The sequence below is a fragment of the Stegodyphus dumicola genome, chromosome 3, assembly GCF_044657685.1.
Source record: "Stegodyphus dumicola isolate Sdum_Otavi_A_Nest chromosome 3, ASM4465768v1".
NCBI classification, from domain to species: domain Eukaryota; kingdom Metazoa; phylum Arthropoda; class Arachnida; order Araneae; family Eresidae; genus Stegodyphus; species Stegodyphus dumicola.
This window is the reverse complement of record NC_140770.1, coordinates 42,712,261-42,735,265: the sequence shown is the minus strand read 5'-3', so window position 1 is coordinate 42,735,265 and position 23,005 is coordinate 42,712,261. Positions and strand designations below refer to the sequence as shown.

Here is a 23,005-nt window from a genome sequence, read left to right as displayed (position 1 = left end):
TCTCAAAATTAAATATTCTAACAAGAAAACATTTTTGACTTCATGAGTTTTATGTTTTTTCCCAAGGATCAAATGCTAATTGTTAATATTCGTTAATAATAAGGGTTAACCTAGAAGAATCAGTTTAATGTTCACAAACCAAAACATCAACAGCTGTCTGTCTAACGGCAGGGATGTCTAGAGTAATTTTTTTATAGAGGATTAAGGAAAACTGCATTTGTTTTGACTTTACACAGGAGAAAATCCGTGCAACGGCCGTTATGGCTAGGTTTCAAATCTTTAGGAAAGCATCCTTCTCTTTTGTCAGATAGTCCTCGTATACTTAGCTTATTCTATTAAACAATTTAAATAAACTTAATTGAACGACCACAAATTAAGTGGAGACAATTAAGATAAGGCATATACGCAAAATCGCATTCCGTAAGTTCGCGGTACACAGATTCTTACTGCCATTCGGTAGTATTTGAAATACATCACCAACACAGCGCATTACCAATGTATTTGCTTTTCTGGTGTCCCAATAACCATTAACTTAAAATTATTATTGTCAAGTCAGCAAAATACAACAGAATTATTTGTCTTTCGTTTATTACATTAAAGATAATGTCATGGTATCATTTTTGCATGCATAATGCAATTTAAAATTTAAATTACTAATTTTTTTAAAAGGCGTATCTTACTTATTTCTATATCAAATTATAAAAGCTCTGTTTATTTCAATTGTCTAAACAGGCTCATGAGACTCCGGAGTCAAATTTTGGTCATGCATAGTCGAAATTATTGCATCTGTAATTGTTTCATAAAGGATATTAATTTTCAACAGTAACTCAAATAAATTATGATCCATACAGCAAGCATGGGAAATATATTACAAGAATGCACACTTACTTGTGAAGTCCTTCTTCATCACCAACACAGTGTCGGCAAAGATCTTCACTTCGAACTCTTCCAGGGTTGTATTTTGTGTCGTTAGCTCCAGGTACGCAACTTCCAGCAGAAAAGAAATCAGCTACCGCTGCAGCACGATTGCAGCCACCCTCCGATGGCAAAAGTCCCTTGGAAATCAAAGATCCCACTGGCATTACCCAACCTGCCGTACGGCCCATACCGGTGTGGCAAGAGCGAAGATCTGCAAAATATTAATATATATAGAAGAGCCAATAACAAGAAAAGTAATTATATATTAAAAAAAGTATTAAACACACTTTCAGCGTACATTAAATGATAAATATTTATTCGTATTACTTACTGGTACTGCTGCTAATTTATTGCATTCGAGTAGTACTTATTAGTAAGAATAAAAGTGAATACAATTCCATTTAATAATATGAATGGGCATAAACCTAGTAAAATTTTATTACACATCCCAAAGATTTTAAGCTGAATTTAATTCACACAGTATACGCTGCCCTCAACTTTTGGACATTTCGCACATTTTAAAAATCTAATGTGTACACCACATGACTTCCTTGTACGGAATATTAAATTATACGCATTTTTTCTTGCATTTCATTTAAACTTATTCGATTGAATTAAATCTACTTCGTCGATAGCACATAAACCACAATAGAATAAATGCACTCTTTAAAAATTCACACTATTTGTTTACTATAGCGACACTCTGGCGCTAGGTTTACATATTCCGTTCATATTATAACTCAGAATGCACAAAATTTATATCATTTGAAGAATTATCTAATCGTTGCCACATGTTCTATTCAAACTCTATAATAAATCTAGAACGATGTATAAAAGAAATTAAGTAAACAAAACAAAAAAGAAACAGTTTTTCACAGACGATTCAGTGTTTCTCATTCAATTAATTCAGCTCTCACTTCGCGACAAGGCAAAAATACATAAAAACTCAAAATATCTGTACTACAAATTTTGAAGTAAATCTTAAATACTTATTTCCTCGAAAAATTCCAGAAAGGATTAAGCATGATTTAATTCGCAATAATAAATGAAGGCGTTATCATTGTTATTGCGAAGCTTAGTCTCTCTAGATTGGCAATTGGCAACAAATCTACTATTCTGCTGTTTCAAATGTAAACAAATATGTCCGTTATGATGTTTAAAAATTAGGCTTAACGCACTTAAACAACTTTTAAATTGTTGATAATTCTACAAATATTGCTTGCAGATTTCCTAAAGACATAAAAATCTTAACCGGAAGGTAAGAACAACATAATTAAATCATTTTTAAAGCAAAAAATGCACAATTTACAAACATATCAGAGTAAAGAAACTGAGATCACTGAGCCGGGTAACAGAGTGTATATATATATAAATATATTTATATACGTTTGGTGCAGCCGATTGCAACCAAAATACGAGGTGCACATCTACATGTTATAGCAGTCCTATATACAAAATTTCAACGTTCTGAGGCTACTTGTTTTTGAGTTATGCGAGATACATTCGTACGTACGTACAGACACCACGAAACATTCTCTTCAGAATGCATTTTAAAGCAGTTTTATAATTTTTTGGAGGAAAGGAGTCTTTTATTCTGTCCTTACGTACAGAGGTCACGCAAAAACATTGTTAAATTGCATTCGATGGCGGTCAAAATGGATATTTTAGTTGAAATATGCTGCCTGAAACTTTTCGCGATTACAATACTTCATTTTTACTTCGTACAAGGAAGTAAAAATTAGAATTTTTTAAGGATTTCTGTCAGTATTACAAAAATTCGTTCGGTTCCATGCAGTCGCACTCATTCGCACCTTACCTCCTAAAGTAGCGGACTTCTCGGAATCGTTGAGAGGTCAATAGGGTTCTGACACGGACCTGATAAGAAACATAACGGATTTCATAAGGTTCCGAGACGCGGTGGCAGGGGCCGAATGTCATTAGGGCATGTATCGATGTGTTGCATGCTTTGCCAATATATTTGCTCGTGTTTAAATACGAATTATAAATTAAACATTTAATTATAAATTTATAAACACGAATGAGAAACGGAGAAATTGCAGTGTTGATACGAACAAAAATAAACTAAGGATTCATAAACTTCGCACAATCTTGACAAAGATGGTAGATTAATCTTATAATAATTAGACCCCTTGAAACTGGTGAATCTTTTGAAACCGGTGAATCAATCGGCCGTTCCTAAGAGGTGAACAGGTGTACGATATGTTCAGTTTTGAAAATCAAAAATGAAATTCAGGAATATCTTCAAAATTATAGAAATATAAATTGTTTGATATTGTGTTTTCAAAAGACATAATAATGAATGAAATGGAATGATCTTTGTCATCATGGATTGATAATCAATATCAAAACGGTTACTCACCTTTCAGTTGTGACAATTTCGTGACATCAGACTCCGATCTCAGAACAGCAACTGCATAGTAAGTAGCATCTGATCCGTTATATAACTCAGCAGCTATAGGCTGGAGTCCGTAGTACCTAAAAAAAATGTTTTTTTAAAGAGAGAAATAAAATACGAAAGCATTTTATTACATAAGAATGCTACTTTTTCCTAAACATTTTCTTAATGTTCTCAGTCTGGATTTTCACACCTGAGAACAAGGACATATATTTTTTGAAGGAGTTGGAATATATTAAATTTGTGGCTGCGTAGCTGAATTCGTCGAAATCGTTAAAATTGAATCTTTCTTGAATTTAAGTCAAATTTCTAATGCGATTCGAAACTCATTAGCAAAAGTTAGATTTCTGTATGGATATTTTCATTACTTACGTTAACAATTGTAAATTTAAAACATATGATTTTTCATTAAAAGATCCTCCACGAAGGTCTTCCTCGTCTTAAAAAGGTAGACTTTGCAATTTTAGCCTTGTGTAATGTGTTTGAATTTAAATCTTTCCAGAATCGCTATCTTGTACAGTTCAACTAATTTTTTTTTAATTCCATGCCACCAGAGAAAGTAATGATAATGTTGAGATCTGTTATAATTGCATGAATTACGCATGAAGTAAATTTAAAATATGCAATAATTTCTCAGATTCAGCTTCAAGGCGAACGTAGGAAACTTACAAATGAAGCTTTTTAAATCTTACTCTAATGGTATATTATGACTAAAATAAATTAAGATGAAGCGACAACGATAACAAAAATAAAATAGTTATAGCCTTACTAGTTTAATGGACTACTTCCAAACACACTATTAAACGAATATCTATACACTGCAATTTTATCTCTTATCTCTTACTGCAACGAAGTTCTACCATGATACACTCATGTCCATAAATAAAGGATAATTAAAAATCACATGGAAATCGAACTCTAAAGTAAAAATTTCACCTGTAGAGTTATCGTACACATCTTCAAGAATAATATGCAAATTACAGGAAACCATCAGATGATTTTAGTTCTTTCAAAAGCCGAACACACAGATCCATAAATGATTATAAAAACTTATGATTTATCTCTTTTGGTGATATTGTGGTTTTTAAGCAGTTCACTGGCGATCTTGTTGTTTTTATAATGAGCTCTTGCTTTTAATAAGTCTGCCCGTTTAGGAAATTCCTAACTAGATGCGCTGCAGTAAGTTCATAAAAAGGTTCTGCTTTATTTATATAAAAAAATTATATAAAGATTGTGTTTCTTTAAAATGACTTTTTAATATTTTTTTATCATTTACAGTTGTAAAGTCATTAAGTTATATAGATGCAAGAAATACGAAAAATGTGCAGTGCACTCGCAGGATTCGAACCCCGGACGTGCATCCAGTCACACCATGTAGGCACGCACGCGGAAAAAAGGGAGAAAATACCTCATATACTCTGCGTTTTAAAGTGCAAGTGGGAAGTAGGGGACAGAGTCACCAAATGCTGGTGAGAAGTATCGTCCACCATCTTTTAGTTCGGGTGCCACTTGTAGAGATTTTTTTTAAAGGAATTTTTTTAAGCCTGAAAACGAAAGAAATCCGCAGTGCCTTCACGGTGATTCAAATTCCAGACCCCCTATTGCGGGTCGGATGTGCTTCCACTAACTCCCCGAAGGCACGTTTTCCACGTGCCTTATACAGTTAAGAAATAGGAAAGAGGGAGAAAATACCTTATACAGTTAAGAAAGTAAAGGAAACACGGCTAAAATAAAGTTAAAAACTTTGCTATTAATCAGCATGGCCTTTGTATTTTAAATTAAAAAAACATTCAAGGTCGATTAGATCTCTTCTGTTTGAAGACAGCTTAAAAACAAAAACAAAGTGAATAAATGAATACAATTTACCGTCCTCCTTTGTAAACATCACCCCCATCTAGAACCAGCAAATCGCAATGGCCTTCTTTCAAATTTTCCATGCATGCCACTTTAGAAGCAGCTTTCAAACACTGGACATCTGGCCATAAGCCTCTGGCTTTCACTGCTTTGGCGTAATCTTCACATTTAGCAACCTCTTCGTCCGATGTCAAACAAAATGAAGCTTGATTTTCAGTTTCACCTTCACATCCTGGACGGGGTTTCCGAATAGTATGAATGAATTCACCTACAGAAAATGTGAAAAGATCTCAGAATCACTTAAACTAAGAGCAACTTAAATGAGAAGTGAATTACGGTTTTAACAGAAAGAGCAAATCTTGTTCCTTCTTACGGGAACAAAATGTTGTTGAGTAATGCAAAAGCCTAATACCATAATACCATAAAGCCAAATTTTCTGTTTTTATTTAAAATTGCAATTAAAGAATAAGAAATTAATTAGATAATTAAATGGTTAAAAATCAGTTAATTAGTGGATTTCACTTAAGACCTTGCATTTAAAATCATTAATGCATTTTGATAAAATGTCAGGTCATTTGAATATGTCCCAAGTGCTATCAGCGTAGAAGCAGAGATGTCTCCGTGGACGACTTGCTGAGGGAAACTAGCTCGCATTTCCGTTAACCACGGGAAAACCCTCGAAAACCAAACATGCAGCCAGCCCTTCCGCCTGAGAATGATCCCATTTCAGATCGAACTATTGGTATTCAGCAGTCTTGACCCTTTTACCCTTAGCCGGCTATTTTTTATTAAAGAATTTGCATTATATCTTAGTCCGAGTTTTTAAAACAGCAGCATATAAAATTTTTATATTCTATTTAAACAACCTACATAAATTTTAATCTATATCTATCTACCCTAATAGGTAATTAAATCTGATAAAAATTTCACATCTGCTCTATTTTTCTTAGAAACATCATTATCAAAGAAAAGGAATTTAACAATCAGATCATACTTTTTACTCATGAGAGGTGTTAAAATTGATGATGAACTGAAGAATGTATGTTGTATGCTGTAGTTTTAACTCATTTATTTAGTATAGCCATAGCCTACTATATGAAAAGTATTAATTTACTTCTGATAGTCAAAACTAGAAAGACTATCAAAAAGAAAATAATTGGTAATGAATAAATATATAGATTTCTAACTATGTGTACTCTATGGAATGTTTGAAAAGTTTAAGCTAATCAATGGGTATATTGCTCCACCCCCACGAAGCACAGGCAGTTCGTCCTGGATTTTATTAACACCGACTGAAGGAGTTGATTTCATGAGGCTCTAGAATGACTGTTCATAGATCTCTCATTCCAATTAAGCAGCTAAGGGAACCAATGGAATACAAGAAGACAGGCATATAACATGGGATAAGTTCGGTCATGAGATAAATTTAGCAAAAATTATTCGAAATCTAAACATTTTTATGGCTTGTAGAAAATATATCAATGAAAGCTTGTTCTCTTAAACGATTGCAAGTTAAGCAGTATTCTCATATATGTTTTCGACTTCAAATCATCTTCTGGACGATCTTTTATTTCATGAAGCAGTATTATTCTTTTTATTTTAAAGAGAAGGCCTGTGGCCCCTAGGCAGAGCTTAAAAAGAAGACGTACAATGTGAAAAAAAAAAAAAAAAAGACAGTTCTATAACTCCCGTTCTACTAGGCCGATTGACGAAATTCAAATTGCGGTTTTCATGTCTAGAAAGGACGACTTAGGACATGTATTAGATTTATATATAGCATTGTTCTATTAAAGATATTTTGGCACAAAATCGGACTTTCTCTGAAATAACACACCAATTTTTTCCATATTTCGATTCTACGACTCAAATTACGTCAAACTGCCAATATTTGTAAAAATCGCACGAGTAGTTTTTAAAAAATTAGCTCTGAAAATTTTAGCTCCTCAGTGTTAATTGAGTTTGGTATATATTTATTAATCTCTTTTTTTTTATTAAACTTATTTGATTATCCCTTTCACATTTCGAAATTCAGGTTCATTCCAAATAAAATTCATCCATTTTTTATGATTTATTTCTGAAATACGTAATTTTAAATAATTTTTATAAATTTCTCAAAAACATTTTTGAATAATAATATATAAAATTTTTACCATCAAGTAGACGTATTTCTAAGCATAGTTGAAAAAATTATAGTTTTTTATTGAAAATTCTCGAAGATATACGTGAATTTATATATTGGCGCGTTTGAAATTTGGCATATTTGTTGAAAGGGATAAAACATCAAATGTGGTTTAGACACTCTGCTAAAATTATTTGAAAGTAGAAACGATTTGACTTTTTTCCCGGTCATGCACAATTAACTTTTTTCCCCGGTCATGCACAATTGACTTTTTTCCCGGTCATGCACAATTGACTTTTTTCCCGGTCATGCACAATGAAAAAAAGGTAGGAACGATATGCCTTTTTTTTCGCTCCGGCATAATGGAAGGAAACGGAAAATGGGTTGCCATATATTAAGAAGTTCGCCAAGTGAATTATTCTTGGCGCAAACCGAAAAAATTGTGCCAAGATAAAGTTTTGAATTTTTCGGTAAATTTTGCACAAAATTTTACAAAATCTACTATCTAGGCATGATTTTAGTCGTAGAATAGAAAAATGGAAAAAATTGGTATGTCATTTCAGAAAAAGTCCGATTTTGTATCAAAATACCTATGTTAGAACAATGCTATGTATAAATCTAATAAACATCCTAAGTCGCGTTTTAGAGACATGAAAAACGCAATTTGAATTTTGCCAATATCGGCCCAGTAGAACGGGAGATATAGAACTCCCCCCTTTTTTTTCGTACTTTACAAGCAAAATTGAAATACAGTACAAAAACCAACAAAAAATACATAACCTCAAAACTTCGATTAGCGATCCTGTGCTTATACAGAATAAAGAGAGATTCAGACACGATAATATGTGCCCTACAGAGAAAGAACAATGGCTATAAACAATTCCGTATCGAAAGAGATGGACTGAAGAGCAGTTATGCCCGCTGGTCAAACAAAGATCAGCAACTGTCGTAACTCTGTAATATTCTGATACGTATACTGTTGAACTCAGAAGCCCATTACTTGCGCTCAATGCTTTCTCATGCAGATATTTTATAGCTATTCAGAATTTTTTTAAAAATACGAGTATGGGAATACAGGTCATAAAAATGATAAAATTCGAATTCCCTCCTTTTTTTATCTAATGAAATTCGCCTTTTACACGATCCCTGAAACCACCACCATCAGAAGAAATCACCATTCATCACGAGAAATTGGTTTCAAAAACATAACTTTGAGTACTTCGCGTTTTTAGAGCTTAAATGGGGCGGGGGGGGGAAAAGAAAGAATAATATAATGTCCTCTTTTTCTAAAAAAAGGGAGTGAGCACGATATGGAATAACTTAATAATTGCAACTTAATAAAAAAGTACAAGTAAAAATTTTAATTTTGCATGTTTTTACTGAAATAGAGTATAAGATTAAAACTGCAACAATCAAAACGGCAAAATCTTTTTTTTTTTTTTTTTTTGTACAGTCAAAAGTCGTTAATTCGGACTCGTCGGAACTTCAGCGATTCCGGATTATCAATTTTTCCGGATTATAGATCATCAGTTTAAATCTCGTAAGATGGCATGCAGAAATTCTAAAATTAAAAATATGAAACCATAATTTATGAAATAAAGAACAATTATGATCTAAAGGGTATCAAAATTTACAAAAAAAAAAAAGCTTAATATTTATTTGTTTACTTTATTAAACATTTTTTTCAATGTAAGTTGTTTCGTTTTATGTGATAATACATTCTCTTTAATTCTATAAACAGACATAATTTCTTGTTCAGTTACAAAGTTCCGCTGTTCAAGTCCCGTAATTGCTGTGCCGAGAATACCGACTAACTTGTCAATCGAAATTTTTTCGTTTTCACTAACCTCTCTGTCACCTTCTTCATGTCTTTATCCATTTTTTGCAGCAATTCCACTTTTTGTTTGACGGACATCGAAACATACTATCGTTTTGTAGATCCTTTGGGAGCTGCAGCATCGGAAATTCTATTTGACATAATCGAAAGTTCAAGTTTACTTTTATAAAATTGCTCTAATCTATAGGAGTGTTTTTCTGTTGTAGTCTGCAAAAAATAATAAGCCGCATCCAATTCGAAGGTTAAGGAGTAACGCAATCATCAACATTAACTGAAATAGATAATTAGATAATTTTAGCTTATACCGTCCGTTATACATTAAACGCGCACGCGAAAACGTATTCTGCGCTTGCGCACACGCCTATGCGCAGTCGTAAAGGTCTTACGCGCACGCGTAAACGCCTATGCGCATGTGTCAACGCGGCGCATGAGCAGAAAGTTTTTAGCTTTGAGGTCCGGATTATAGATCATTCCGGATTATGGGTGTCCGAATTAACGACTTATGACTGTATTCATTTCTCAAATTAGAATTATTGGTTCTAGTTTAAGATTCTCTAGACTTCAAGAGCTATTTAATACCACAGTCTTTTTTAAACATAGTATGCAAACGTATTTTCGTATACACAAATTGATTCACAACATAACAAACAAAATGAAAAAGTAAAATTTTGCAAAAATACCTAAATAACTTATATATGTGTTCTTCTTTTCATCAGTTCGTTTTAGCCCACTCACTTTAGGATGAGAGAGGAAAGTCTTATGGTACCACTCTGGAGTTGGAACTTGAGGAACTGCATAGCGGGTTTGAGTATCCAACAATGCAGATATAAATCTTTCAGTTTCCTCTTCATTTCCTATGAGAAAAAAAAATTGTTTTCTTTTGATAAGTCTGAAAACATGAAAAACACTCCTATAGATTAGAAAGACACATCGAACCTCTTCCGTAAAGATATGTCCTCTGATACTATGAGTCCTATCCAGTCTCCAAAGTATATAACGTACAGCTGTATGTTATATACATACATACGTATGTCGCATGTTATGCATGCTAATTGCAATTAACATGCATTTGTATGTTCGACGAATATACTTGGTATGATCAAAACGTTTTGGGACTGAATTTTTACTTTAATGAAAACGCATTTACACAATGTTCAATGCTTGCCATCTTCAAAACACAATCCACTACTGAAGCACTACCAAGCAGTACTGAAGGCTGCCATTTTCTTTTCCCTCTACCAAAACGGATAAGCATATTTTAGAACAGATAAAAGTACTTGTGATTTTCTAATAATTTCTTCTGTTATGTGAAATTTTTACCTTCATCAAGTTCCTCCCCCCCCCGATATTGAAAAGTAGTATGTTTTGTACCTGTATTTTGTATTTTCATACTTAGTATGTAAAACTGATTATAGAAAGCTATATGATCGTATAAACTAATTCAATCTTGGAAAAAACTTCTATTAAAAAACGTTTTTCTTTTAACAATAGTTTCAAAGCACTAAATTTGAAATAAAATATTAATCCAGAAATAAACAACATGCAGCCCAACCTCCTTTAACGTACAGTTCCCTTTAGTGTAAACTTCATGAATTCCCTAACCACTTAAGAAAGCAGAACAATGCACTCTCATTTAGCGGACATTCCCTGGAAACGGATAAAAGTCGTAGTCTGTGTCATGAAAGGTTCAGTATTATGCAGGACATGTAATGTACAGTCTGTCTATCATAAGAAAAGCTCTCACCAATTAGTCTGCAGCTGTCTATTGCCATAGATACGAGCCTTGACTCATTTTTCATAAGGGAGTCTTGAAGATTTACTTTTCACTTTGCCATCTTGGCGCATTTAAAGATGAATTGGCAACCCTTGTTTCGCCCCCATTTGAAATGTACTAGCCCTGTTGCTATAGCGACCCACAGCCGCCAGACACTGTGGCGAGCCTGTTCTTCTCGTAGACAGACAGTATTCTCTCTTTACACGATAGATACATTCTGAGCAATACTGCATCAAAAAATATGATATTGTACTAAATTTTGATCGAGAAGATGCCGCACTGTCTTATAGAAACGTCAGTCTTTTTAGTGGTTCTTACTGTGGCTTTATTGAACCTGACTTCCTAGAAACAGATGTTGGTCCTAGTCCGTTTTTAAAATAATCTAATTTTTTTTCTTAACCTCAACGAAACTGTCTTTCTGTTTCCTAGTTTTGGCGTTACCAGAGTTAATTTATGTAACAGATATAAAAAAACAAGCCACACGCACACAGATCACGCTAGACGTCTACTATGTCCAACGGAATCAGCACAATTGATTAAACTATATCGCGGAGTTTCTAACGATTTTCGCCCCTCCCACACACTTCTCTGCGTATGTTGAGTATTAAATAACTCAACATACGCAGTTTTCCATTACTTTCCTTTCACTGAAGTATTTTAAAAATCACAAACAATTATTACTATGAGAAACAATTTATTGAATAATAAAAAACTGACTTAAATGCAGTGATTGAAATGAAATTTATACCTGTATCTATCAAAGCACTTATAGTTTAATGTTATACTGAAGAACAAGCTTTATCTGTCTGACTAAAATGTCAAGAACACATAAAGAAAAACATATGAGTAAAAAACACATGCTCATTAAAAATTAATAAATTATATTACCAAGGGTTATTATCAACGTCTGCTGAGTTCAAACACCCAAAGGAGAAATGAAAAATGCACGGTAGTGCCATTACTGATGGGACACCCATGGAATGTAGCTTAACTGAAACTAGTATAATGCCAGTATAATACATGTCCATCATTAGTTTTCATCACAGCATAATTAATTTCTAAATTAATTTCTAAAATTATTTCTAAAATTAGAAGTGCCGAAGCCTTAATAGATAATAATTTTTATTGTGAATAAAAATTGAAAAGCTGAGACAAAAATATAATAGTAATACGTTAAAATGTACTACATTATGGTGCACAATTTCAAAGTTAGTTTTTTAAATATGGTTTTAAATAATATTTATAATATCCAGATTAAATAAATGAAAAAAAATGCATGCTTTGTTTCCTCAGCTTTAAGAGGCGGTGACAGTTACCATGGAATAAATTCGCTGAAAATTTGGAAGGTAATTTTCTTTACCTGAGCGCCCAATAAAAACATTGGTTGGGCGATAACCCCAAATACAGGGTTCAGTGTCAGTCACACTCCTTCGTCCACCTTCGAAACATAAAATCTCTGCCTGGTCTGCGAATTCGGGGACTTTCTGCAAGTATTCTCTAAAAGTTAAAAAAAAAAAAAAAGTATATGAGAAGAATTAGAAAAGAAAACTTATTTCATTTTTACTAAACATTTTTCATAATGCATGCATGAAAAAAGATCATTTAAATTCTTCTAATTAACGAGTCACTACAATTCATGAATAGATAACTGTTAACAAAAAGAATATCAGCGATCCAGCAAAGAAACGAGCAATTTCGGATTGGAATAATAATAATAATAATAAAAGAGATGGCATATTCTCAGGTTATATGATTTCAACAGGATAATGTATGCTTTATGTATCATGCAGAAATAAGTACTATTTGTTACCAAGTTATTTCTGTATTTGTATTAAAATACTAGAGATAAAAACATAAAAATGGAAAAAAAAAAGGGGGGGGGAAGTACTAATTACAGATACATTCGATAGCTAATGTTATTTTATTTTTACAAGCTTTTCTGTTTTTCCGGGGGTGAGAAATGAAGAATTGAAAGAAAGGGTTTAAAACAGAAAATTACGTATGTCAAATTATCTTAAATATCTACCATACAGAAATGCAGTAATAGAGTTTTATTTTTATTCATAATATAAAAGGCTAATTATTGCGGTGTTTTATAGATTGTAAATGTCTGTCCATCACATGAATGTGTATAAAAACTGAAGTATCACATTGATTAATCTAAAGACCCGATTGAAAAAAAAAAAATCATGCAGTATCTAAAGCAGAAGAGAGGTGCTGGTGCATCATTTTTTAACTATGTGCTAAAATCACATAGTTAAAAAAAGTTCATTAGTAAAAATAGTTCACATAGTAAAAATCACATAGTTAAATCACTAAAATCAATAAGCTGGAGAGATAGTGAATAGTTAATCCACGTAGTGAAATTCTTCTGCAATGTGTTAATCGTGAAAATTAATACGAACCAGAGCTATGTGCTTTCGCCCAGTCAGCCTTTATCTCGCGATAAATTCTCATCGCTTACCATAGATGTGACTTTTACAATCTCAGGAAAGCAAGAACTTTATTGTCGTGTTGAAATATCACTGCTTTTTATGAATAGCGATAATCGTTGCAAGACAACCTCAAGCAAAAGTAGCGATCACAATATACGTAGATTTTTTATCCTGAAGGCAAAAGGAATGCCATCATGTGGGATGCTCAAAAATAAAGTGAAATACAGCTGAAAAATTAAACTTTGTTGATAAAAAGCCTATTTATCAACACAGCTCAGACTTAGGTAGCAAGATTTTACGGTCCTCATATCACCCCGTAACTACTCAAAAATCCTACTTTTCGTAATGAAAATGAACCATATGAGTGTTAATTAAAATATTATGTTGAAAAATAAATGTTGGAGATATTAAAGCAATAAGAAAAGGTGTGGGTTTCAATAATTTGCAGTTAAAACACTAAAAATCGGCATAAGTTGCAATAATTGACTGCTAGATAAACAAGAATCAGCTAATTGGCAATTATTTTCGGTTAAAACAACAGCAATCAGAGTAAGCTGCAATAGTTTGCAGCAATAATACTGCACATTATTGCAACTTAAGGTGATTTCATTGCTTTAATATCTCCAACAAAACATGCGAGTATTAGAAGTCCCTAACAAAATGTTGTGTCATGGGCTCTAAGCTGCCTTAATCGGCCCTACTTTTACAACACACGAACAATGATGAAAAGTGATGGTGTAATCTGTTATCCTCCATACAGTTAATATAAGATTTATTGACGATGAAAATGTTCAATTAAAAGCAGCCTTTTTACAATGCCAAATTTAAACTATATTTCATTTTCTTTCAATATTTACAGTCCTTGTTTCATTTCCGAAATAAAGCACGTGTTAAGGCAATGTCATTACAAAATACAAAAAGAAAATATTTAAAAACCTTTGCGAAGAACTATATTTTACTTTTATTTAACCATTTATTGGAATAAATGGAGAATCTAAGACTTCTTGCAAAATTACCTTAATGCAGGAATCTTTGTAAAAGCTACTTCTCCACTGCCTTCAGCCAAACACCTCATAACACCTTCGTATCCGGCATAAGAATCATCTTCTGCACAAGTTGATGGATCCTTGCATCTGCTGCATAAACTGCTGTACTTAGCCTCTGAAAGGGAAAAAAAAGCTGTTGTTAAAATTTATCCTTTCGATATTAAATTTCTTTTAGTCATGCGTATTTGCATTTCGTTTGGAATTTTTATTCATTGTACGAGTTATAGAGCCAATTCAAAGAAATATCCTGGGCACAGGATAAATATTTCAGGTTTATTGAACCGTTTTGTAATATCAAATCTTCTCAGTAAATAGTGATTAACACTTCAGTAGAGATTATTATGGGAAGAAACAACATATCATTGATATTACCATTAATTTTAGTCACGTAAGGCCCAAGAAAAATTACAGAAGTGATCTTCCTTACTGCATATGAATTTGCTTTAGTGATTTAGAGAATGAAAAATTTGATACCATTCTCAACATAACTAAAGGAAATTTCAACTAAGGAGATATTAGAATAATAAAAATGAGCTGCAGAAGTGGCACAATATAATGTAAATAATACGCCAAGCTTTATGTTAAACACGGAATGCATAACAACGAAATCTTGTATCATAACGAATGAAAGTTCTTAGAGTTTTGTACTACAAATAAGCTTGTCCAATACAAAATTTCAAACAAGCTTACTGCTGCCTCAGAACGAATTCAATAAGAACATCAATACAGCTTCATATGCGCAAGTATAATCTTTTCTGAAAAAGGAGCAATAATGTGTAAACGTTACAGACTCATTTATAAGCTTACCAGTCTTTCGTTGTTTTCGATTTTCACTGATTTCGCAGTCAGTTCTTACATTTTCGAACCTAGACAATTTAATTTTGTGGATAGATTTATAGCAATACGTACAGATATAGTATTTGCAGATAATTGCAAAATAATTATCTTTGTAATATTTGTAGTTCTGAAGGAAATGCACGACATTTCATTGAAGACTGCATATTTTTGCGACATATTAGGGAAAAACGTGGCAAAATATTGCCACAGGATTTGATGAACTCTATAAATGGCAACAGAAGAACATTGGGAATTTTGATTTGACGTTTTTAATAGTAGTTTCATTTTAATATTTGTTATTAATTAATGTTTTCTTTTTCTTCCTTTCTTTTTTTTTTAAATCTGGACCGATCATTATCAGCCAAGTGGGTTGCAGCATACTCGTATATTACATTACATGCAAATGCAGTTTCGCTGTTATATTATATTTTACTCATATCAAAATCATTTAAGGTTTCGAAAGGGTTGTGTTCAATTCTGAGATCAAATTAATGTTCAACAGAAGTTTTGCTGATACAATTAGAAATGCTTTCTCGCTTAAAGATGAATAATGGAATAATCTGTTCCACCAATTTCGTAATTAAGTTTTCATTTGTTTAATTTAACAGAAATTAATAAATTTTGTTGCGTTAAGATAAATACGCAGATTCGAAATGCTAACGTCAAATTATCATTGATTTTTCCCCCCAGATTTCTCTTTCAGATGTTTTTCATATTCAACAAATAAGTAATACGTTTTATATCTACGAGTGGAAAACATATATTTCAGTGTAACAGGTGCCATATCATGTAACTACAGTAAGATAGATATGAAATCATAAGAACAGCAAGTAATAATGAAAAAAGTGTCTAGATTTTAGCTTCAAATATTTGCTGTATTTTTAAAACTCGCTATGCCAAATATTGACAAATGAAAGCTTAAAAGCTATTGCAATTCTTAGAAAAGGAATCATATCTACTCAATCAATATATTCTGAAATATTTTCTTAAAGAAAACATTTAGTCTAGCCTACATGTGATAGACTTACCCAGTGTTTTCCCCATAGAGCTAGAAAGCGTTAAAGTAAGATTAGTGTTAAATTCCACATAATTTTTGCAACTGCTATAAGCATTTACTTGACTGCTCAACATTCGAAAGAAAATCCTCCCAGTACAAGTTTGAATGTGAAACAATATTTTTTTTTTCTTTTTTGCAATACCATAATTAAAACGCTAGCTGTCTTATATGTACAGATGGAGGACAAAATAATGCTAACATCTGTGAAAAAGTATGATGTATTTTACACCTGCACTACAGCAGCGCCACATGCGACAGAAGTCTGCCACCTAGTGAGCGTGAAGAGGAAAGTATCAGGCTCTCAACAGCAGTCACCTGCGTTGCATGCTTCGATCGAACTGTCTGTGAGAAGTTGAAATGTCAGACCTGTCAGAGTTCCAAAGAGAAATGATACTTGGAGCGCGTATAAGTGAAGTATCGGTTACGGAAACAGCAAACCTTGCGGATGTGCAAGGAGTATGGTATCAGCCGTTATGACAGCGTACACGAAAGAGGGTAAGACGACGTCTTCAAAGCACAACAGTGGCCGAAAGTCAAAGTTGGCTGGTAGGGATAGACGGGTCTTGAAGCGCATAGTAGCCCGAAAACACAAGCAATTGTTATCCGAGATAGCATCCGAAATGAACAGTCATCTCCAGGACCCCATTTCAAGAAAAACTATCAAAAGGGAACTTCATGCTGCGAACATTTATGGCAGAGTGGCAATGAGTAAACCCTTGATGACAGCAACTAATGCTTTCAAGCGACGCCAATGGTGCAGAGATCACAAAGGCTGCCCCCCACAGCAGTGGTAACAAGTAATATGGTCAGATGAATCGTCATTCTTCCCATTTCAGATGACCGGACGCGTTTATGTCTGGAGAACGCCCAAAGAAACATTTTATCCTGACTGCCTCATGCCGACTGTAAGGCATGGGGGTGGTGCCATTATGGTATGGGGTGCGATATCTTGGCGCGGTCTTGGGCCACTTGTTATTCTGCACGGGAGGATCACATCCAATCACTATCTAAGCATTCCAGGGGATCATGTCCATCCTTTTGTCCAGACTGTATACCCTGGAGAGCGACCGCTTTTTCAAGACGACAACTATCCACACTGCTAGGTGTATGCAAGAATGGTTCGAAGAGCATGACTATGCAATTGAACATCTCGCTTGGCCCCCTCAGTCTCCGGACTTGAATATTATTGAAGATTTATGGGCATATTTGGAATCCAAACTGCATTCCCGATTTCCACCTTCATCCGGACTTTCGGAATCCGGACTTTCGGAAGACCGCTCTGCAGGAGGAATGGCTTAATATTCCTTTAAATATTGTCCATGACCTTTATGCATCTATCCCACGTCGCATTCAATCTGTACTTCAGTCAAAGGGCGGTCCAACCGACTATTAATAAAGATTTTCCATTATTTCACAGGTGTTCCTATTATTTTGTCCTCCATCTGTATGTGCGGCTAAACATTTTTAACATGTACAGAGATAATCTGCTTATTTCTTAACGTTTATATTAAAAATGACATTTACTGTTTAATTCTTCAAAATATGATATTTAGATTTACTTAGTTTTGCTTTTAAATGCGTTGTTTATACCGTTAGACCATTATCATTGTTTTTAACATGAGGGGATTTAATGTTGCTTGACACAAATAGAGACTATTAGGTTAAACACGTAGAGGTAATAAGGTTTTTTTTTTAGGAAAAAAAAAAAAAAAAAATCTGAAATGTTTCAGATTTTAAATTACGTCCAAAGGGGCGTTTTTTAACATTTTGTGTGTTACCTTTCTTTATTAAATATCATGTTCCTCGCACTTAAACCATAAAATCGAATTCAACAGCAATATCACAAAATACTAGTTTTAAAATGAGGACTTAGAGTTTCCGATACAAAGACTCGGGCGCTTGAGATAAAAATGTTTTTTCTGTACAACGTTGCCATGGCTCGCTTTGAAATCCTTGAGTTTGTTAATCAAAAATTCGTCAAAGTTTTAAAAAATAGGAAATCGATCATAAAACAAATTTCAAATTTCAAATTTGGTCTTCCACATGCTCATATTCGTTGGAGGATTACGTTATTCAAAATTCGATGACTCTATGTACCGTTATTTTATGACAATGTGAGAAATATACATACATTTACGCAGATTTTCATTATTTAATTTCTTCAAATATAATGCAGGACTCTAACATTTTATGGCAACAGTTTGAAAAGTGAACCGACATTTATCCGTCCGACGCAAAATGCCAAAACGAAACTAATAGTCCTTCGGGATTCAAATCCCTTTGGACTAAAAAAAAAAAAAAAAAAAAAAACATGAGAATCACTGTGCTTTCGTCAGGATTCGAAATCCAGATTTTCCGGTTGTTGGCTGGATGTGCTAAACACTTGCTCCACGAGGGCCAATTCACACACGCCTTAAACAGAAAGTAATTATTACTATAAAGATACTTTTTTTCGTTTTAAAAACTTTGACACTATATATTTTTTTTTTACTCCGGCTTGTAAGATTTTAAATTTTTCATATGCAATTATTATTTTACGCATTGGATTACCTGTAGTTTGCATGCTTTGTTTTTTAAACTCGGTCGGCTCAATAATTATTAGCTTGTTTTCGGCTTTAACACTATAATTTTATAAATTTTTGCTGTATTTAATACGGCTTATAGGGGTTGGACTGATGAAGACACAGATTATTTCGATTGATTTTCTGACACTAATTTTATCTTTGTTGGTTTCAGAAACAAGTTAATTTATTTCATTCCACCAACCACCTAATGACGATGCAACGAAAGACGTAAATTTGTTTTTTCGTTTTTAGTTTTGGCATTTTTTTGCCCCTTTCATGCAGTTTGCCACTGCACTTCTGGTTATCTTTTTTTTTTTTCCCTCATATGGGTTTTTTCCGAATTGGATATGGGATAAATTTTGAGCGTATTATTTATTTTAATTTATTTTCCATTATTACTACCACTTGTTTCTGCTTTCAGCACACATTTGGGTTAATTTTTGAACTACTTTGTATTCATTCATTAAAAAATATATATACCTTGTCCTGGCAAGATTTTAGTTAAAACTAATGATTATAATTTCACAGTGGCATATTAATATCTCTACATATAATAATATACCATTGTACTTGTAGATTGTTCTGAAATAAAAGTGACTATTTACTTCTGTCGTTTTTTCAAGATGATATCCCTTCCCTCAACACGCAACAATCCAGAATTTTAACTGTGTTTTCATAGTTCAGAATTTAAAAAACATCTTAGTGGTTTTTATTTTTTAGTTTCATTTTAGCAGCTTCAGCAATGCTACTTTATCCTTTACGTTTTTAAAAAATCTGATGTGTGCACCACATGACTTCCTTGTGATATTAAATTATACGCATTTTCTTCCTGCATTTCATTTAAGCTTATTTAATCGAATTTCATTAGAGATATTATTTTCAATTAATTCAGTTCTCCCTTCACGACAAAGGCAAAAATACAGTTTCGTGATTACTATACTTCCTTTACATCGTGCAAGGAAATAAAAAGGCGCTCTGATATTAAATATAATCGAAAAAAGTTTATTTTATTTCTCGGGGAGTTCATCCACGTTTTTATTGTCTTCAAAAACTGAACATTGAGGCAATACAGAATTTTATTATACTAAGACCCAAGCGAATGTAATTCCATATTGACCGCAAGTGAAGGGAAATAAACGACCGCTTATAATCTCTTTATTACATGCTTACAAATTAAAATCTGCGATATCAGAATTTTTTTCTTGTACTTTCGACATTTTATGATTAGCTATGTGAATAAATTTAATTCTCTTAAAGTTTATTTTTATTGACGGACTAGCTTTGTTTCGTTTTTCGAGGATTGCTTCGTTTTTTAATTATTTTGTTAAGAAAAACATCGTAGGCAAATATTTACAGTGAAGCAAAATACAATTTAATTGTGAGCTTCGGTTGCAAGTAATTGCTCAACTCAGGTTAGATTTCTTTTTTTTTTTTTTTTTTCTCCCTGTCTCAATCGTAGAAAGGCCCTCTTGATGGGAGACAAAACATCTCCCACCAAGATGGCCTTGATCGTAGGAGGCGATCATTTGGCGAGATTCGTTGGCTTACAAATGCGCCAATACTATGCATTCATTGTTGTAATAACTATTACCAATCAGTTTCTTGTTAATTATTGTATTCTTCGTTATTAATTATTACATTCTTTGTTCGTTTTTACTAGGCAGTGAGATTTATATTTACCACTGAAAACTGCAGTTACTAATCACAGGTGTTAAAAACCTATCAAGTGGACCTCTAACTATATTAATAAATATTAAACTTACTTAAACTTGAATCTAGGATAGGATCAGTTGACCATTTGCCAGGCAAGCAGCTTCCATTAAAGAATTTTTGAACTGCACCTAGTTCCCCTTCTTCGCAATCAGGTCGCATGACATTTTTCGATAAGAGCTTTCCGACAGGTATCTGCCAACCGACTGTCCGTCGAAGACCAGTGTGACAAGACGGTCTACCTTGTAAATCTCTAGCAGACTGAATATCCGAGTTTTTGGATACCAAAGCTATTCCTTGGTACCTGAAAGGTTCTGAAAAACAAGATACGGGTTTTAATTCATTAAAATAATTTAAATTCCGTGAAAATAAAACAAAAATATTCTTCTTTAGAATAAATAGAAAGGCACCGTCGCTGTTGATTTCTTTGGCTCATTGATGTAACTCAAAAACGTATGTACTATGAGCTGTTTGGTATAGGAAAGTTCAATGGTTATAAAAAAAAAGAGTTTGGATAAATATATTCTGAACAATTGAAGTATACTATAAAAGCAGTTAAAATATATTTTTGCAACATAATTGACATGATGGTTAGTGGAAACAGTTCTTAATTAGAATAGGAATAGTTAGAGGAACCATAGTAAAAGAGAGATTGTGTTGACGTTTAACAGTTGTCTTCTCCGACTATTACGGATATATTACTCACGTAACATGCAAGCCAGGTAACATTCTCAATGCCGAGACTGCGAAGTGTTAAAATCGCCCTGACGAATGCCCAACAGGCAGATATTAAACCTTTGGATTAAAACGTGGAAAGTATATATACTGTTGACGAAATGTACAGGCGCGGTGAGATAGCTTCCCCGCAAAGCAGTTTTAGGGTTGCCATAAAATGGCAAAGGAAGGCAGAATTTCCACATTTGGCGAGAAATCGCCCATTTGGCGACAATATTGGCGATGTACCATGGACGGATGGAGAACTTTCTGGAACGCATTTTTACCGATTTAAGCCAGAATGTTCTCGAACACAAGCCGAAAGCTATATAAACCCTGCTGGTCCGCAGTCAGTGAGTGTGTGTGTGTCTCTCATCGAGTGTGTGTGTGTCTCTCATCGAGTGTGTGTGTCTCGTCGAGAGGGCGAGTGAGAGTGTTTCGTCTAGAGTGCGAGAGAGTTAGTCAGTCCTTGAGGAGTCGATCGAGGTCACAGCTGGGCAGCGAGTGCCGAATGGGTCGTTGAGTGCATCGAAAGAGACTTTTAGTGTATCGCGGTTAGTGCATTGTCGAGAGAGCGAGTTGAGCCCCGGGAACGACTGAACCGAAGAGTCAGGAGCTGTGCTCTGTGTGTCTTCGAGTGCATCGCGTGTTGTAGCGTGGATAATCTCGAGAGTACGTGGAGTTCCGAGAACGACCGAGCAGAGTCGGGAGCTGTACTTTGGTGCGTTGCAGTGAAGCTGTCTGCTTCTTATTGCCTGGCAGTGTGAAGGCTGTGTCGCTGATTGTTCCAGCGTTTTCATGGGAGATCTTCGACGACTGTAAAACGTTATTTTTGAGCTGTCCTGATTATCATTGGCTAAATAAAGTGTGTTTTCATCAAGTATCGTCATTATTCACTCCAAATCCTCAAACGCCGTAAGAACGTGAAGGAAGAAAATAACGTAACAACTGGTGTCAGAATAAAAAACTCAACAATACGTTTCTATATTGTCGTATAGCTATTTCTGTATTATCCTATGGATAAAAGTCTTGAATGCTTTTAATCAAAGATATTGTTATAACAGTTTACAAAATATCGCTATTGAATTCTAAGAATTACCTTATCAAGCAATCAGACTGTGCTTTCTTAGCGGAACAAAGTACTTCTACTGTGTTATGTCGGCTTATTAAAACTGCAAGTGCTTTAATGTGCGTCGTTTTAAGCTGATGTAATGTTGGGTCTTAATAGAATGTTGAAACTGAATCCAAAGAATTTCCCTACTGAATGAGAATCTAAGCAAGAATCGTATTTATCTGAAAACTGTTGCCAGTCTTTGCAGGAAAAGACATTAGTTCATCTTTCAGTATTATAGTGCAAATAATTTTAGCTGAACACTAGACTGAGTATTTTGGGGGAAAAAAAAAAGTGTAAGGATCTTAAGTTTGATTAACGTTTATTTTGTTTTAAAACTTTACTATCATTTCTTATTTTCCACTTCCGGCCAGAATAAACTCGTTAACTTGTTTATGAAAATTGTACTTGCTAACGCTTAAGTATTTAACTTGTGGCTTTTTGCCAAGAGCAGAGTTAGATGGGGAGAGTATGAGCCTGCTAACGCTTAAGTATTTAACTTGTGGCTTTTTGCCAAGAGCAGAGTTAGATGGGGAGAGTGTGAGCCTTCTTGTGACTATACTTCACGCGAGCTTCAATCCGTTGCTGTCTGCCTTTTAAGGCCAGAAGTTTT

General features: G+C 33.8%; 1 protein-coding gene across 1 annotated transcript in view; it reads right to left on the bottom strand.

Annotated features, from left to right (window-relative positions):
- LOC118181415 (transferrin-like) overlaps positions 1–23,005 on the bottom strand; it is a 44,825-nt gene that overhangs the window by 5,633 nt on the left and 16,187 nt on the right. The window contains exons 4-10 of the mRNA XM_085812807.1: positions 20,621–20,881; positions 14,370–14,514; positions 12,279–12,415; positions 9,825–9,998; positions 5,201–5,456; positions 3,299–3,414; positions 889–1,129 (exon numbers count right to left, since the gene is read on the bottom strand). Of these exons, the coding sequence (XP_085668933.1) occupies positions 889–1,129; positions 3,299–3,414; positions 5,201–5,456; positions 9,825–9,998; positions 12,279–12,415; positions 14,370–14,514; positions 20,621–20,881 (1,330 nt within the window). The remainder of the gene's footprint in view (positions 1–888; positions 1,130–3,298; positions 3,415–5,200; positions 5,457–9,824; positions 9,999–12,278; positions 12,416–14,369; positions 14,515–20,620; positions 20,882–23,005) is intronic.